The 18414-nt window shown below is 41.7% G+C and overlaps 1 protein-coding gene across 1 annotated transcript in view; it reads right to left on the reverse strand.

The window, feature by feature from the left end:
- The window catches only part of afg2a (AAA ATPase AFG2A), a 119160-nt gene that overhangs the window by 85820 nt on the left and 14926 nt on the right, over nt 1–18414 (reverse strand). Inside the window, exons 11-12 of the mRNA XM_030396667.1 lie at nt 12269–12423; nt 4153–4362 (exon numbers count right to left, since the gene is read on the reverse strand). Coding sequence (XP_030252527.1) covers nt 4153–4362; nt 12269–12423 — 365 coding nt within the window. The remainder of the gene's footprint in view (nt 1–4152; nt 4363–12268; nt 12424–18414) is intronic.

Consider the following 18414-nt stretch of genomic DNA (forward strand, 5'->3'; position numbering starts at 1 on the left):
TTTAGGTACTTGTACTTCACTTGACTATCTCAATTTCTGCTACTTTTTACTCCACTACGTTTATTTGTAACTTAGCAGTTAGCAGTTACTTTGCATGCGAGCCAAAGCAGGCCATCTTTTAAATCAATCTATTTTATTGTTGCGTTGTGTACCCAACTTGAGTGAACGTAAAGACATCATGTTAAAATATTACTTTGGTAAAAGTCAAGTCAACCATAGGAATAGTACTTCAGTAAAAGCCTTGATAATCTTATATCAGCTGTACTTAAGTATCAAAAGTACAAGTAAAAGTAAATGACATGCTATGGGGTGGATCGATTATCAACATGGTTGATCATTAGATCTGATTTTCAGCATTTTTTTAACTAAAGTTACCAAATAAATGATGTTGAGTGGAAGTATAAAGTAGCAGAAGATGGAAATACTCAAGTTAAGTACAGGTGCCTCAAATTTGTACTTAACTACAGTACTTGAGTAAATGTACTTAGTTACATTCATTCACTTAAATTGGTTCTGTTGAATGTTTGTCATCTGGTATCTGACAATAAGTAATTGTATTTTATAAACCATAATTAATCTTCTGGTTTGTTTTGGGTTCTGCCCTCAGAAGAATATCTTAAAACTGTAAATTCAACATTGTTATTACTGTTAAATATATATTGTGATTATTATCGACATCGACCACTATAAAAAAAACATATCATGATAACACTTTTGGCCATACCGCCCAGCCCTGGAACAGAGTGAAACAGCGATAACACAGCGTGAGAATGTCATGAAGGACAGCAGGGTGTGTGTGGTGTAAACGCACAGTGCCACAATGCTCTCAGTACACTGTGTACTGATCTATGTTTGTGTGCGACATCTGCGGTTGAGCTGGAAAATAAAGACGCTTCCCACACCAGAGTTCCGTGCCTGCTACTACAGCCTTCCACAGCACTGCGAGTACATCAAGTACTGCTGCTACCACTGCTGCTATTTCTACACAGCAAGAAAACTGAAGTCTTTGGCATGTTGTCACAGGCCAAATGTCAGGTTTGTGCCCAAAATGAAGCACGGCATTTGGTTTAGATCAACAATTTGTGCAGGATGGACAGCTGGGTTTGTCCAAGTTTTGGCATGGCCTCAATCAACGCTAATCAAGCAAACTGTGCATGATTCATTTCCAGCTTTGGCATTTGTTCCCACTGAAAGACACAAAGTCCTACAGCTCAAGCGAAGCTCAACAATTCAGAAGTTTCCTGGAGATTACTACTCGCCTCCCTGTTACCGGTTATAACTGCTGCAACTTCTATACTGACTACTTTCACTGCTGCATCCACATACGTCCACATTTAAATGTTGTTTTTAACCCCATCAATATGTATAATTTAGAATTGTTTTCCATTGGGGAACAATAACAGAATTTCATACATTAAGGTGTGAACAGTAGTACCTGAACTTTCCAAAATATGAGGTATACTGCACATCATTATCAGGTGTTGGCACTAAAGGTAAGAACCTTCTGACTGCATTCTTGAGCACCTTGATCAAGATTCATTTACAATTGTAGATTCAGTTGGATTAAAAACATCTGATATCGGGTACAATTAGCATTCACTCTCACATCAAATGACTCTGCAGCAGTCAGGGTGTGTTTATCAGAAAGTAGAGATTAAGCCATGTTCTAGTTGTTTAGGTATTTCAGTATGGAGGGGAATTATTTAGAAATGTCATGAAGACCAATGGCATATATTGATTTCCTACATCACTTTGTTTTTCAGCGTAGTTTTTCCAGCTTTGTGTGGACTACCAATGCTGCAAAAAAACACCACTTTTACTACCGCCACTACTAATTTTACACTCTACTACTAACTGACTGCCAACAACCCTCACGCTCTCTTCTCCCTCTCCTCCATTGCTTTCCTTGCTCTTCTGTCCTTCACTCACAAGCAGATAAACATCCACTCAGCCCTCACAAGAACTTCCTCCCCTGCAATCCACCCTTTCAACACCTCGGCGCTGACAGAGGAGACGACACTTAACTCCGAGCCCTTTTGTCTCCTGCAGTAAGTGTGGAGGTTGACTCATTAATCCCAGGTTCCTCTCTCTGCGGTAAGTTTAAAACCATTGACACCGCAGAGATACGGAATGTGTGTGTGTGTGTGTGTGTGTGTGTGTGTGTGTGTACGTCTGCGGATGTGAGTGACTATGAGTGGCTGCAGTGGGAGGAAACTGAAATTGACCAGATGATAATAGGGCTTTTTTCACACAGAGGAAATAAGGCAGAGGCTTAAAGTATCCACATTTAAATCTGGATAACATATCTGTGTCAAAGCAACCGCTGCACTGGAAAAACCTGATACTGTTATTGCAGATGCTGGAGAGCAGCTTTCAACAGGAGGGATAGGTCGTTTTTTTTTTTTTTTCTACAGTTTTCACGATGCAGAAAGTCTTCCTGATGACTTCAGAAGAGCCGCACGAGATTAAAGTGAAACAATTAAAGCGCAGTTCTTTTTATTTTCCGCCATTGTACCCAACACAAAACAAAAATTCAGCCACAACAATAATGTCTCCAGGTTGAATTAAAACAAAGTCTGAATTTACATTGTGAGGTGAACCAAAACAAACAAGCTCGAAGGCACTCCCGCATCTGCAGTCGGCTTAATGACCACGGTTGAGAGAATCTGTCGAATCTTTGTGTCTTGCTAAGCAACAAGCTTTGCAAATATCCCCCTGATCAAAAATTCAACAAGCTGATCAATCAATCTCTGTCAGCCAGGCGGGGGCAGGCTGTGGTGAGGGCGACAGAGCGGGTGGCAGAGAGGATGGGGTGATGAATGAGAGGGGACAAACGCAGGGTCAAAGGTCAGACAGGAAAGCCCTCTGCAGAGGAAGCTGGGCAGTCAGACCGCCTCCATTTCATCAGAGAAATCTCCATTAATACTGTGACACACGCACACACTTTATATGCAATGTGATGATTATTTCAGTTTTTATCTTTTATCTGTTTTTATCTATGCAATGTGTAACATGTTAGATGTATGGCGTCCTCTTAAATTCCACTGATTCACCAGACTTGAATAATCATCATAACCCACACAAATGATTCTGAACTGTGGCGGAAATATCAAAGTTTCCAAAGACACAAAATGTGTCAGACTGACACGGACTGACTGTCCAAGACATCCTAACCAAAAAACACGAAGTCTTGGTTTTGAATATTTAACTCTAGAGCTTCAATTGTTTGTCTCCCTAATCAGTTGACAGAAAATAATAACCAATTACATTGATAATCGATTTATTTTTTCTTTTTGATAATACTGTCATGAACCGCTTAAATAGGGAGATGTCCTGATTTCTCTATTTTATATATATTAATCCAAATATCTTTGGGTTTAGAACTGATGAAACACGATATGTAAAAGATAGTACTTGGACTTGTTTCTCATTATTTTCTGATATTTTGACAAATTAGATCATCAATCAAGTAATCAACGATGAAAATACAGTAATGGTCAGTTGCAGCCGTAACTAACTTGAAAAAAAAATAATAATAATACATTCAAAAAATGTATTTAGAAGTTGTATCTTGTATTTGATAATGTCAGTCACTGTAAAATAAGATTTAGGGAAAACAGAGTGGAAAACTGAGTGTTAGGGGTGACGACAGGTTGACCTCTCTGCCATAATGAAATATTGACATTCTTTTGTTTCTGCAACTTCCCTTTAGTTAAATGGTTGTTAATAAAGTCGATGTAGTTTCCAGAGAAGTCTTTCAGTTCCATACAAAGGTTCACCTTAAAAGGCTTCAGCTGTGAGATGAAACTGAATTAACAAGTCATCAGTTATTAAGCTGATGACATCACCACTGAACACCCGTTTCACCAGAACTGCATCAAAGCAGAGTTCAAGTGTTGACATGTTTTCTTTGAGTCTTTAAACTAACTCACTTCCTTTACTTTTCATACGCTGTATTTTGGCCCATCACTCAACATGATGATAATAAATATGATATCAACATGATATAAAGACACACACCTGCAATAGATTATTTGTTCATATTTATGAATGAAAATTGACCTCACCATGCACTTCAGCAAAACATTACAACAGTATGCTTTTATCTTATCTAGACAAAGACAATAAAGCACAATGATAATTAAAACTTACTTTAATAGCAAGGAAGTTGAGACCACTTTCATTAGCCAGGGCCTTGGCTATCATGGTCTTGGAGCAGCCTGGGGGCCCGTAGAGCAGGATTCCTTTCGGTGGCTGGATCCCCATGCGGGTGAAGACCTCAGGGTGCCTCAGAGGCCACTCCACGGCCTGCTTCAGTTTCAGCTTCACCTCCTCCATACCACCGACGTCCAACCAGCGGACCTGTAAGCGGATGAATGCAGGTAAAATCAGGGAAAACAGAATTGTGTTTTTTAAGAAGTTGAAAGACAGAAGTGTTTACTTACACTTGCGTTGCAGTAATATGGCAAGATGAAACAATACAGCATAACAGAGAAGGTTACATTAATTCAGCACAAGCATGGGCATCCAGCATTCTCGGATTTAACCAAAATCAGTTTTTAAGGCCGATTTAATACCAGCATGTTTGATTGATGCTGGTGAACACAGTTCAACACACTCTTTTTTGTGCTAAAAGAAAAAATAAAAAAACAATTGGTTATTGATTCCCAAAGTTATTTATCAGCAATTTATATGTGATTTATTTGTATTATTTGAGGTAGTTTTTCTACAATGAAGTAGAGGAAGTAGTATTGGTAGTAGTAGTTGAGGTAGTAGAAGAGGTAAAAGTAGAAGCTTAAGAAGGAAAGAAGAAGTACACTGTGTTTGAAATGATTATTCATATACTGTTTTTGTTCTTTTTTTCCCAAAATAGTATAAACAATTGGCAGTCAACAGGATTTTTATTCCTCAACATTTATATCGCAATCTGGATTGTATTAAACAAATTTACCAATGATGACGGTGGCATTTTTTGCAAAATAACTCAAAATGCAGTGTTCCAAATTATAATGCAAAACAGAAGAAAAGGATGGAAAACAGGAATCTGTCGTATTTTTTGCATAAGGGGGTAATTTTTCTAAAAGCAAAGCTATTTCAATCAAAAACTTTGTTACTGATAAAGTTACTTGACATGGGAGCATGTCTTTGATATCACTTGAACAACTCTCTCACCCATGTTCAGTTTCTGCCTGGATTTCCTTTCAGGTTTCCAGAGCTGCTGTTTTGAGGTAAACTGCCGCCCCCCCCCTCATAGAGCTTCCTTTGATGCTCCACAGGTTCTCAAGAGGGTTGAGGTCAGGGGATGATGGTGGCCACACCATGAATTTTTTCTCCCTTCATGGCCATAGCAGCCAAGGCCCCAATGGTATTTTTGCAGCATGGAATGGTGCGTTGTCTTGCATGAAAATGATTTTACTCCTGAAGGCACGGTTCTTCTTTTTATACCATGGCAGCAAATGGGCAGTTAGAAACTCCACATATTTTGCAGAGGTCATTTGGACACCTTGGGGCACCCTAAAAGGGCTTATCAAATCACTTCCCATGTTTCCAGCCCAGAACATCACTCTGCCATCTCCTTGCTGACTTTGCAGCCTTGTTGGGACATGGTTGCCATCCACCAACCATCCAGAATTCCATCCAAATGGACCATCCAGTGTAGCACGGCATTCATCAGTGAATAAAACTGCTTGAAAATTAGTCATCATGTGTTTCTGAGCCCACTGCAACCATTTCTCCTTGTTTACCTTACAGAAACTTTCCTCAATACACCTTTATCTGAACGAACCCGTCTGCGCTCTGAATCACACACAAGTCTTCTCACAGTAAGATGATCTCTCTTCATTTTTCTGGAAATAGCCAATGTTTTCATACCTTTTACAAGATACTACACTATTGCACACTTTACATCTGCAGAAAGATCTTTATTTTTCCCCATACTGCATGAAACCTGTGACTGGCTTAATAATGTGTAAACAGACAGGAGAAGCAGCACAATCGAAACCCTTCATTGAAAAACTAAAAATCAAACGTTTGTTTGATCGAGATCGTATTTGCATGATTGAACACGGTGTAGAAGAAGAAAAAAGAACAAGACAACGAAGACGAAAAAGCTGACTGAGAAGACGAAGAAGAAGAAGTCAAACGATAACATGGAATTAAAGATTTTGCATTATGTGTATTAAAGTGAGGGGTGGTCTACTATGAAAGGCTCAAGTATTAATAAACAACTGGTTTAATTTACTCTCTCAATTGCTCTGGTTCTTTATACATTTCTAATCTGTGGCAGCTCAAACATGAACACTGCCAACAATAAAGGCAACAGAACAAACTGCACACTGACGTCTCTGACGTTCTCATGGAACCCACTCCCAGGACCTCTGTAACTTTCTGACCGGGTGAATTGCAGAGAACTCGAGGGGAGAGAGAGGAGGGAAGTGAAATATAAAAGCATATTTGGAAGGAGACAGAGGAACGGAGGGGCTTGGGTTGAATCAGGGACGGAGTGCACAACAACAGAGGGAGTCAGCCAACAGCTGTCTGTCTGACAGATGGGTAGAAGGAGGGTAGAAGGGAGGGAGACAGAGTCCGGCAGTGAACAACCAGAAGAGATAAAGCAGATAAGAAGAGAAGCCCCGATCCAAAAACCCCTCTCGGACCTCTTGCTCATCCTTCCTGTCTCTCTCTTCATTATCTTCCATTATTCCCTCCCCAGCTTGTTCGTCTCGTTCATCTCTCTCTCCCTCCTCTATCACTTTTTTGATCTACCTTCATACCCACTCTGTTTCTTATCCGCCTTATCTCCTGCACTCCTTTTCTTCCTCTCCACGCTTGGCTCTCCCTTTGAGTATATTTACATGCACAGCAGGAACCAGGAGAAATGCGGCTGTGCAGGAAGTTGTGCAATAGGTTTGCACACACATGCGATATATCAGTAATCAGATTTCTCCCTTATCTATATCCTTATTACAGAACGACGGCTTATTTTGAAAGGGGACATTCCACTGATTTTACATATTAAGTCAAGATGAGTTTACTTGTCACAGAGTACGTCAATTTAAGAAGAAGCTTTCTTAAGTTTGAGAAAATAATCATGATGACGTCATCTGGGTTACTTCGGGCTGGGCATGAGAAGGCCTGGTGTCGGGAGTTTGATAGATAAGGGGATTTAAAGGTCCCATATTGTGTGTGTATTGATAAGTGAGAGATCCAGCTTAAGTTGTATATTAATATCGTGAAAGTATCAAAACACTCAATCCATGGAGAAATCCACAGCCTCATATTTAGAAACTGGCTTTAAATGAGCTTGCAGGACGTCCGAAAGGTTCTGATGTCATAAGTACACAGTCTCCGCCCTCAGACACGCCTCCAGCATAACTGTGGTCGCATAAACACTGGTGGATCCAATGCAGAAAAAACAATGCGTTTACATGCTTTAATGTTTAGCAAACATTTGTTTTAGTAGATGCAAAAGTTTGAACCTAAAGCCTGAACCTAAAGCCTGAACCTAAAAACTAAGATTCACAGATACATTGTGTTAACTTCAATGTTAGCTGAACTTTGACTTGAACAAATGTTGATTAGAAGCAAGCACTGCAATGCCTCAGCCCACCTCCTGCCAGAGTCTGTCACTGTAAGTGTCAAAAGCTCATGATGGTTTTATTCTGAAGTTGGCAAATCTGTCTAACATTTACGTATGTGCCTCAATCTGAACATCCATTAAATGTAGAAACATAGCATTTAACATATTAAAAAATATTTGCCATCCTCTCTTTTTTAAAGAATTGGAAATTGAGTACAAAAAGCCTTTTTATGCCTAAATCTTATCATCCTAGATTTGGGGAATGTTGATGGGCACTGTAGTAAATGTAAACGTTACGTAAATGCAGAGCTCATCTAACTTTCTCTCCTCTCTTGCCCCTTCTTTCTGTTCCTTATCTTCCTTGTCCCCCCTGCACTCTTTCTTCTCTCAGCTGACCATCCCTACCCCATCATCTCACGCTCCCTCCCCTAAATACTGCTGCTTAGCACTCTCCCTTCCCCTCCTTTTCGCTTCTCCCTCTCTCTCCCTCTCAAGCTCATTCCCTTCCTCACCCTCTTCCTGCTCTCCATCCAGAGGTAACACATCCCAGGCCACCGGCACCATCTCCAGGGAATGAAGCACCTAATGGAAACCTGGCGTCTGGCCACATACTGTAAATACCGTACAATTTCAGGACAGCGCCGAGCGAGAGAGGGGAGAGGACGGGCGGAGGGTAGGGGAGGGAGGAGAGGAAGGGAGAGAGAGAGAGAGAGAGAGAGAGAGACGGGTGTTGCAGTGATGAGGAAATGGCAGGCGAGCAAAGCGGAGCGCTCATTTGAGGCCCAGAGAGAAATGAAATGAAATAAAAAGAGCAGAGATAGAAGCAACAGTGAAACAGGCTCATAGAGAGAGAAATGGAAGAAAGCGGTGAGCAGGAGGAAGAGACGGATAAAAAAAATGTTGCTTTATGGCATGGATAGACATATGCAAGAAGCTAAAGACTCAAAGAAGCCAAACAAAAAAAAAAAAAAAAAAAAAAAAAGGATTTTAAAAGGAACATTTAAGTCTCAGATGTTGGAGTTGTTTGTAAGCCCAGCGAACAAAAAACAGCCATTTAGGAAAAAGTTCTGCACTTTTTTTGTTTTTGGAATACTTTGTCTGTAACCAACAAGCTAAAATAGCAAAAGAACTGATTCCTAAAGGTACACAGACGCCTTGTACACAACCTGCCAGACGTCACACTTCAGTAAACTATGATTTGTGACATGACAGCTTGCCCAATATAATATGAATTTATGAGGTAGGGAGGGGTCAACAACGTGGTAGATCCTGTCATTTATAGCCAAACAAAAAGGGAATTAACTCCCACCGTCAGGTATAGAACATAAATTAAAAACAAATGTTCGGGGGGGTTTTGCAATCTGAAGCTGCTTTCCGAACCAGATTTAGTGGTTTTGGGGCTTTAAAGGCCTCAAGCCACTGAGTAAACCTGCCTCAGACCTGCCAATCATCTGAGCACAAATCAATCACTCGCCTCTTTCCGCCAAGGAAGCAGATGTGCAACACAACCCCGTAAAGTCTCCTCTTCCCCTTCTTTCTCGCTTTTCTTTTTTTTTTTTTTTTTTTTTGGTTAGGCGTCTGCAGACTCTATGGAGTCATTGTAAGAAATAACATTATAAAGTCACATTAATTGCAAGTTGTGTTTAGTCACGAATGAAGCATCTGTGGAATTAGAAGGCAATGTTTTGACTCACACCTCGCTGCGCTGCTTTTTTATCCCCGTCTTCACTCCCTTGCTTTTTGTACGAGACCCAGTTATTATCTTTACTGTTGTTTTCTGATCTTTACAAGGGGCCTCTCAAGGCTCGGGCCCTTTGATGGGGTTGAGAGGAGGTACTTCTCAGACAAAAAGAAAAGACAAAACAAAAGGGAAATGAGGAGTAAGTTTAAAAGCAAGAATAAGTGGGCTTGTCATACAGCTGCCTAATGAAAATATTAGAGCCAGGCTGTAGCTACAGTTGAGGATGATTATTAAAAGGGGGGTAAATAAGAAAGATGTCAATAAGGGGAAGAGTGTCTTGTCACAAAACAAACAAAGGAATAAGAATGAACCTCCAATTTATTTACATATAAATAAAACATGAATCAAGAGGCAGAATTTGTGAAGCTCAAGCCTCTAGATTCCTGATCTGAGAAGGTTTTTGAGGAACTTGAGGCGTGTATTCATCCGGCACTACTGGAAGTTTCTTATATAAAATGGATTAGAAACAAATGTTTGCACTCATGTGGATATAATCAAGTCCGGGGCTCTGCGGCTGGCCTTTCAGCTGAGCTGCGCTAGGGGGATAGAGGGAAAAAAAAATTCCAAACCCAAACTCAGTCCTCTCTCGTTTCCAGGAACCGGCCGCAAAGACTGCTCGTCTATGGGTGAGCTCAGTGCAGAGTGTAGCAGGGAGGGGAGAGGAGGGGAGGAGGGTGGGGGTGGAGGGATAGGAAGGAGGTTTCTACTTCTTCTTCTTCTTCTTCTTCTTCTTCTTCTTCTCCTCTGTTTCTCTTTTTTTGGTTGCTGGCAGGAACCGTCAGCGACCCGATCTGCTTTCAATTACCGGTGGAGGATGATGTTAGCCCTCTTCCTGTCCGTTATGTCTTGCACATGCAAACTCCAAAACATCCTGGAGTCTCACCACCGTCCTCTCATCCCTCCTTCCCCTCCCCCCGCTGTCTCTCCCTCCCTCCCTCCCTCCATCCGCTGAGAGCAAAGTGATTCATCTTCATTGCAGTGAAGGGTAAAATGGCCATGGGGTCATTTCCAGGCTTCCTCAGCCTGACCCCATCTTTTAAGTGCTGGTGATTCAGTGGTCAGTGGTCCAAAGAGGAGTTAAGGGATTTCTGAATGTGCATTAGAGGACGAAGGGAGGCATGGCTGCTGCTGCTGATGAGCTTTTAGTTTTTCTTGTGGCAATAAGTGGTGATGTTCTTTGAGTTACACATTTGTTTTGGGCTTTAAAAAAAGACTGATGCAAACCTGTCTGCCTCCTTGCTGGGTCGCTGCAACGCTGAACGCCACTAAGACACACCTAATACTGATCCAATAAGGATAATATCATAAACTAGGCGGGAATGTGGACGGAGGGTCTCTATATTCATCATGAGTGATTCATCAATTTTCATGATTAATCATTTAGTCTGAGAACAAATTTAAAAAATGCTCATCACGACTTCCCAGAGCCCAAAATGATGTGTTCTTTTGACCATAACCATAAAGAAAAAGATATTTAGCATCATAAATGGCAGAGAAAAGCAGCAAATATGTTAATTCATTAGAAAAAGTGTGGCATTTCTTTCTTGAAAAACAGCCAAAACATTTAGGCAATTATCAAAATAGTTGGCGATCACTTTCTTTCGACTAATAACACTTCAACTTGAAATTTAACCTCAATGGTTTCGTTTTCGTTTTCCCCCTATATGGCTTCATTTTGTTTTATTTTACAGCTGGAACATTTCTTAACTGAAGCCAATTGCATCTCAAGTATAAATGCGACTATGTTTTCTTTTGCTTAAACAAGACATTTCTGTATCAGTGACATGTGATCCTGGACGCCGCCGCAAAGAATTTGATCTGGTCTTCAAAAAATGTCCAGAACACAAATCCCAATTTCTTCTCCCTGTCAAATTCTGACATTTGTTAGCTACTGTGGTCTTCTATCAGCTGAAGATCTCAGAGTTCTTCTGGTTCATTGCAGCTCACTCCAGGAAGAAAAGTTTAGGCTAAAATGTTGCGGTCATGGCTGCTAAACTTAGGAACTCGCTCACTTTGGCATGGAAATCTATGTGCACCTTTAAAAAGCAGTTAAAGAGCCACGCGTTTTCATTAGCTTCATGTGCATTAGTCCTATTGTGTCTGTCTTCTGTTGTAAGGCACTTTGCACTAGAAAGAGCTGATAAACTTTCCTGACCAGCTGCATTTCTTTAACTTCTCCTGGCTAACTTAAATCAAAACACAATCACATTTTGGCAAGCTTTAGGACCTGTATCTGTCATTTATTTTTCGCTTACTAGAAAGCATCAGGCTTTAAAACTGTATATCTTTTCTTTTACTCCCTGACCACATAACCTGCTGACAGTCTATCATTTACAGTCATAGTTTGTTTCCATCACAGGAACTGTTTCCACAGGACCAGGAACCATTTCAGGGACACTTTCCTGTGTTTTGACCAGTGGAACCATGGGCTAAATTTAGTCCTTAACCTGTAGTTCCCGGTGCCAAAAAGTCCCTGCTCAAGTGGAAGTGCTAGATGATGGCCCTTGAGCACATTGCATTGTGCAACACCAAAGATTAGTTTAAGACTGACTTATGGTTTAACGTCTCCCTCCCTGCACCAGTCAAGTTGCTGTTCCTTGTGCCATGGCGTTGAATTATGGGCTATATTATTTTATCTTGATTAGTATCGTGTGAATTCTTGAGTTACTGCCAAAGATTTGTTTTGTGAGGTCACAGTAACCTTGACCTCTGACCTTTTACCATCAAATTCTAATCAGTTCATTCTCGAGCCACAGTGGACGTGTGTACCAAATTTGAAGAAATTCCTACTACGTTGACAAGAATTGAAAGAGCTCAGGATGAGCGAGAGACATTTCTTATGGGCTATTTCATTAATAAACAAAGCAATGCAGTTGAGATCTTGCGTTCATTCACAAATGAGGGAGATAAAGGTAGAGGGAGCAGTAATCGACAGACGTAAACCGTACCTTGGGGACATCGATAGCCACCTCCCTCATGGCGCTCGGCTTCACCACAGACATGGCCCACTGCAGGTCCTGCAGAGTGACGGTCATGGCCCCCTTCAGCTGCTGGTCTGACGGTTGTTGGGAGCCGCCCAGCGCTCGCCTCAATGCATGCAAACCTGCAAGAAGAGGGTTTACACATTATTAATCTACACATTGGATCAGAAGAAAGAAAGCGGCTCATTCTGAACCTTTCTCAACGGAGTCATACCGCGCGAAGACGATGAAACACACTCAGTACGCAGTCTGCAGCGACACAGACTTCAGCGAAAGTTACGAAACGTAACCTCGACCGCGAAAACCAAAATAATAACGCCATGGCTTAAAGAGAAAGAAAAACTCTGAAGCATTGCCAAAATGACAAAATGAAATAAAAAAGATGAAAAAAATATTACAGTTGATGTTCATAACACAACAGAAAAGGTGGATCATTTCCAGTAAGACACTGATTTGAGGCATAAAGGGGATATGAAACTGCTGTTTGTTTGCCTTGTGAAGCAATGCTAGTGTCGTTGTGGCTTGAGGGTTTTAATTCAAAACCCACATTCAAGCAGTCCAACTTTTGACTCAAAACATTCAGGCTTGTACACGCTGTGATGATACACGCCCAGCGAATGCAAATCTCAAAATGAACACTAATTCCCCTTTCGACCGCAAAAGAAATTGGGCCTGCATTATTGGGGAGAAAGGATAGTAGGCCGAAGGGAAGGGAAGTGTAATTGAAGTGCTTAAGGTTTGATTGCCTTCAGTTCCAAAGACTTCAGCATCTGGACAAAAGGAAGACAGCAAAACAAACACTGGTGCGTCAATATCAAGAATGAGCCTTTGTTTCGCCTCGCAAGAGAGTTCATAGCAGGCCGATCCTGAGGAGAAAGATCTCAGAGCAGGCAGCGCCGAGGTGATGAGTGAGTACAGACGCACAACACATACTTGACTGCAGAAGTCAGACAACAGATTGCATTTATTCACAGGAGGGGTTATTAAACACGCATGCTCTTCCTGCAGCGTGCTTAGAAAGTTGTCAAGTGTATTCAGTGTTCCAAAAGTAAAAGTCGATGCAACCCGGCGTCATATTTCCTTACAGTTTTTCACCGTTTGCAGCTTGTTGGCGCTGTGGAGGCTTCAGGGACGCTGCTGTGATCACTGTCACCCACTGTCGTTTCTTCCGTAACATTATCCTCGTGATCCAGACTTCTCTTCCGAATAGATCCAGTTTGGAGCCAGCACGAACGATGAGCTACAGTTAAAGAATCTTCGACATTTGACGTTCACCTTGGGATTCTGGGTCGATTTTTTGAATAATTCTGCAGTGATAACGCAGCGTTTTGTTCCAAATTACATGCCATTCTGCATTTTTGTTTATTATGATTTTGTTTAAATGGTTTCTTCTCAATAGCTCTTATGGCTAAGTGGGTAACACCAACAGCCCTGCAGTAAAAAATCCATATTGCTGTGCTGGTGGGGGGAAGGGTTGTTTTATGTACAGGTGAGACATGAAATATGATCCACAAAGTCAGCATGTAAGATGCACTGTAGTTCATAATATAGAAGGAGGAGGGATCTAACAATTCTGTTTGTTGCCCACATCGCATCAGAGGACATTCACAAAAAGCTAAGCTTTCCTCTTTCTTCTGTAGTGTCACTGGGTGCCTTTGGAGTCTCTGTAGCTTAGCGGACGGCACCAGGCTAGAATGCCAGGTCCTATTCACAAATCATTAGTGTGCCATCTTCATCCTGGAAGTCTGTATGTGTGAACAGCACATTAGTTCAAAGGTCATCTCCACAGAGCTACCTCAGGGCTCCTGAAAGCCCTGCCAGCACCATTATCATTCTGCTTCTAGGGAAAAAATGCTTGTTTTTTAAATTTCTTGGGCAGCACAAAGTCCAGGAATGCAGCAACAGTGCCCCTGTTGAGTAGTGCTAGATAGGAACATTTAAACTAGGACAGGTGAGCTCTGGCATTAAAATGACTAAATCCTAAAAGACAAAAGGTCAAAACTGCTCGCTTGTTTACGTTCCTACCATGAGCAACCACTTTGGTGTTCGGGTAGCTTACTATTTCCAAGCTACAGTAGGTTGCTAGCTCAGAGGTTGTTAGTGCTGATGGGATTCGCACAACACAGGAGAATGCTTACTGTAATAGTTGGCCAATGACAGGCGTATTACCACCATCCACATCCATAGCCACTGCTGAGAGAATCAGTCAAGTGCACACAGAATCTTTTTGGTCTTTTTCTGCTTGCAATCTCCTCCAGTTTGCACTGCAGAAAAAAACAGGGTCTGCAGGTAGGTCTGGTTGCAATATTGCATGCAATCATTACTAAATGCTCAGAGAGGAATGTGTGAGAAAAAAAGGGAAAAAAAGTTAAACGGCAACAATGCAGAAAACGCCATGTGTGCATCAGCTTGAATCAAGCTGTGCAGATTTAACCCCTACAGGTGTGAGGACAGGTCCTCTCTGAGTGTATTACACGCTAAACGTGGGCAATGATTACCAGTTACAAAACCTGCCCACAAACACGTTTCCAGCCCGGGTGGGGAAACAGTATATTAGACACACAGCCATTCCCGGTGCACATGTGCACACATCACACAGACGCACACACAGAATCTCTTGGCTTCATCTTCTGAGCTGAAGGGGAGGGGTGGTCTGGGCGGGAGTTGGGGTGGCAAGAGCTGGAGGGGAACGGACGTGGTCCAGGGCTTGGAGCCAGGGAGCAGACGAGAGGGGATTTACGATCAGACATGACTGCATCCTGTTTATATTTTCCCCGACCCTTCCAACTAGGCGAGGGACGGACAGACAGACAGACAGACAGAGAAGAAGAGGAGAAGACAAGTAGGAAACACACAATTAATGCAGGCAGTTTTTTTATTTTGCCTTCCATGAGCACACCAAGACGAGGTCAATGTGTTCCCCAGTCCTGTCTCCCTGGTGTATGATGTCTTTTTCTCGCTCTCTCACTCTCAAGCCCCGTCCGCCCACCCTCCTGCTCCTCACTCTCGATCCCCAGAGGTCCAAACATCCCATAATTCCACCTGGCTGCTGCTTCAGCTCTTTATCTGCGTTAATGCTTCAGACCGGCGCTGCAAAAGACTGCACAAAAACATCTGGTCCAATTGGAAGGGAAAAGGCAAGACAGGACAGGATGTGGAAGGAAGCTGGGGAGAGGAGGGAGACGAGGAGCACCAGCCACAACACCATATGCACTAACCCCAAACCATCAGCCCTGCGAAGGGTGGAGGGCCTCCATCAATGCTGACGAGGATGGCTGAACACCAGAGAAAACTTGAGAAGCGATATAATTTTTACTTTACTCATGGATGTATCATGGACTCTAGAAAATACAAAGGGAGCTTCCGGTGCCTTAAACCTGCATTTTCTCTAATGATCATCGGTGGCAAATCCACTGGTTTCAAAAGGAAGTCTGATTTTATTTGAGCTTACAAGAAAATTTGCCTAATTATAACTTGATTTATTACCTCAGTGAACAGTCTCCTGATGAGTTTTTTTGGTCTCAGTGGTCTCAATCGCTAGTTTTCAAGTCTTCATCAATACAGCATGATGTTCATTCTGTAAATGATGTTCCTATTTAGGGTAAAATAAACAATAAAGCAGGGTACGCTTTAGGGCCTTTCTACAATTGACAAGACGCTTCCATGGCGCGTTTCTCTAGTTCTCAGTCAGATCCAACTGGGATATCCTTCCAAGCTCTGCCCTCTTGCCTAAATCTGACTTATTATACAGAATGACTTAAAAAAAAAACATACATTTAAAAATATTCTCATTTCCAGCTTGTAAAATTTCAGATTGGGTTGGTATTCCAAGCGTTTTTGAAGAGTTGGGAATGAGATTCAAAAATCATCTGTTCTTACATAAAGGACCTTTAAGGTCCGTTTGGTTAAATAGTTGTTGAGAGTCAAAGTGGAAATTCCAAAGATTTCTGGGAGGAAACTTTTCTTAAGTAGTTTTTTAGTAGTAAAAAAACTTTTGGTTATTTGGAGGTCTTGCTCGCTCACTTGATTTCTCGCCTCAATCCAGCAATAAAGTTAGAATCAGATTTATTGCCAAGTAGGTTTTCACAAAAAGGAATTCGTCATGGGTTAAGATGATACTTCATATCAGAAAGCACAGACTAAAGGCGATTTTAAGGGTTCTCATCAATAGCATTGCTGCAGAAAAGGCCCAAGGACTGAAAACAGCAGCTGACAAATGTTTCAGCAAGAATAATCTAAAACTGTCTAGAGTGAATCTAGCACTCTGCCAGCAGTAATGAAAAGCCTCACATAGATCAGCGACCAGAGTGGAAGTAGGGTTCATAAGCCAGAGAGCTCCGAGTCAGGCCTGGACGCCCAGAGGGCAGCGGAAACTTGATTCAACGATGTGACTTTAAGATTTCTGCCTCAGGGATTCTATCTCTACTGACTGCTCTTGGCTGACTCCAAGCACACATTTGGTTTAGTTACGAAAACATCCGATGGGAAGGGAGGAAGAGAAAAAAAAAAAAGAGGCACAACACAACACAATTTAATCTGAACCTTATGTGGACTCATTTTCTTCTTCTTTTCTGCACTCCTCCTTTCCAGAATGCCTCAAACTTGAGAGGAAAAGGGGCCCCCTAAATGTACAAGAATGCACATTTGCAAAACATCCCACCAGGGCCCAAACTAGGTATGGAAGAGACGGAAGAACTTGTTTCAAGAAGTCAAAGCTGGCCAGTGAGGCAAGAGAAGAATGGCTATTTGTGGTTTTTCAACGGGGATGGTCTTAAATATGTTGGACCGAAACAGACCTTTCCACAAGTCAAGGCCTCCTCTTCCAGGGGTCACCTCCGCTGACCTTTGCACCAGGTTGGACAGTTCTACTTAAGAATCAAACCCCTGGATACAAAGCTTTATATTCAGAGATACTTCAACTTGTGAAGATACCACAAAGGCCTTCAAAAACAAGACAGGACATGAATCTTCATTTGGCTACAGGCTTTCATGCAGCCAACATTAAAATTATATTTTAACAAGCATCAAATGAACCATAAATCAACATCTATCAGTGATCAGGATTGAGGGAATCTTTTATGGTTACGACTAGGAGCTGTGCATTTGTGTTCCACAACACAGTACTGTCGTGGTTCTGTGCCCCAAGAATATTAGCAGTAAAAGTGAACATTGAGCTATGGTTACTTATCAATACCTTTGTCCAGCCCATATGAATATATGTGTGCATGTCAACAAAACAGCACATACTGTATTACAGTTCAACACCCCTGCACTGCTGATCCTCAGGACATGGGGAGCATGGGGTTTAGTTTCAGGAACAAGGCTGCGCCAAAATGCTTTCTTAAGAATAATCCACTGTGAGAAGCATCTGGGACATGGCACACATTTTCTCCAGGTACTCTGTATGTCAAAAACAGCCAATTGAACTTTTCAGTTCCACAGAATCAAAATTCAATTCAAATGTTTAACATTTCTTTTAAACATTTGAACCATAAATTGATGCAGAGAAGCCCAGTTTGGTTTAAAAACATTCACCAGAACACAGACAATTAAGCGTTTGATGCTCAAAATGCAATGGGAGAGATTCCCATTAAACACCTTGTTGAACACATGCACCTCTGTAGTGTTGAAACAAGGTCGCACCCCTGGAAAGGAGTTCTGTTGAGATCCTGCCCAAACCACATGGCCACAAAACATGCCAAAAAAATCTTCCTGCCATCTGCCAATGTTAGTGTATGACATATATTTTGGTATTGGCACGTGTCAGTAGAAAAATGACCCAGTAAACCAAAGATATGTTTTCAGAAACATTGTCCACCATTCGAGGAGACAACAAATGTGGGGTCTCATTATTAAATATATGCTGAAAGGACAATTTTCCAATGACGAACGATCAAATCTTTAAAACTGTCAAACACTGATATCGGCCCCAAAAATCCATCATCAGTCAGGCTATGACCCACACTACAGTTCCTCTTTCCATAGGTGCACAACCACAAATCGCATTGCGCTTGTACGTGCACCCAGCAGCTGTAGGAAGTGTTTGGAGGTTAAGATCCAGTAGAAGACTTCAAAAGGGAAACCTCACAGAGCTCCATTGTCAGAGACAGCAA

Source organism: Sparus aurata, chromosome 18 (assembly GCF_900880675.1).
Source record: "Sparus aurata chromosome 18, fSpaAur1.1, whole genome shotgun sequence".
NCBI classification, from domain to species: Eukaryota; Metazoa; Chordata; class Actinopteri; order Spariformes; family Sparidae; genus Sparus; species Sparus aurata.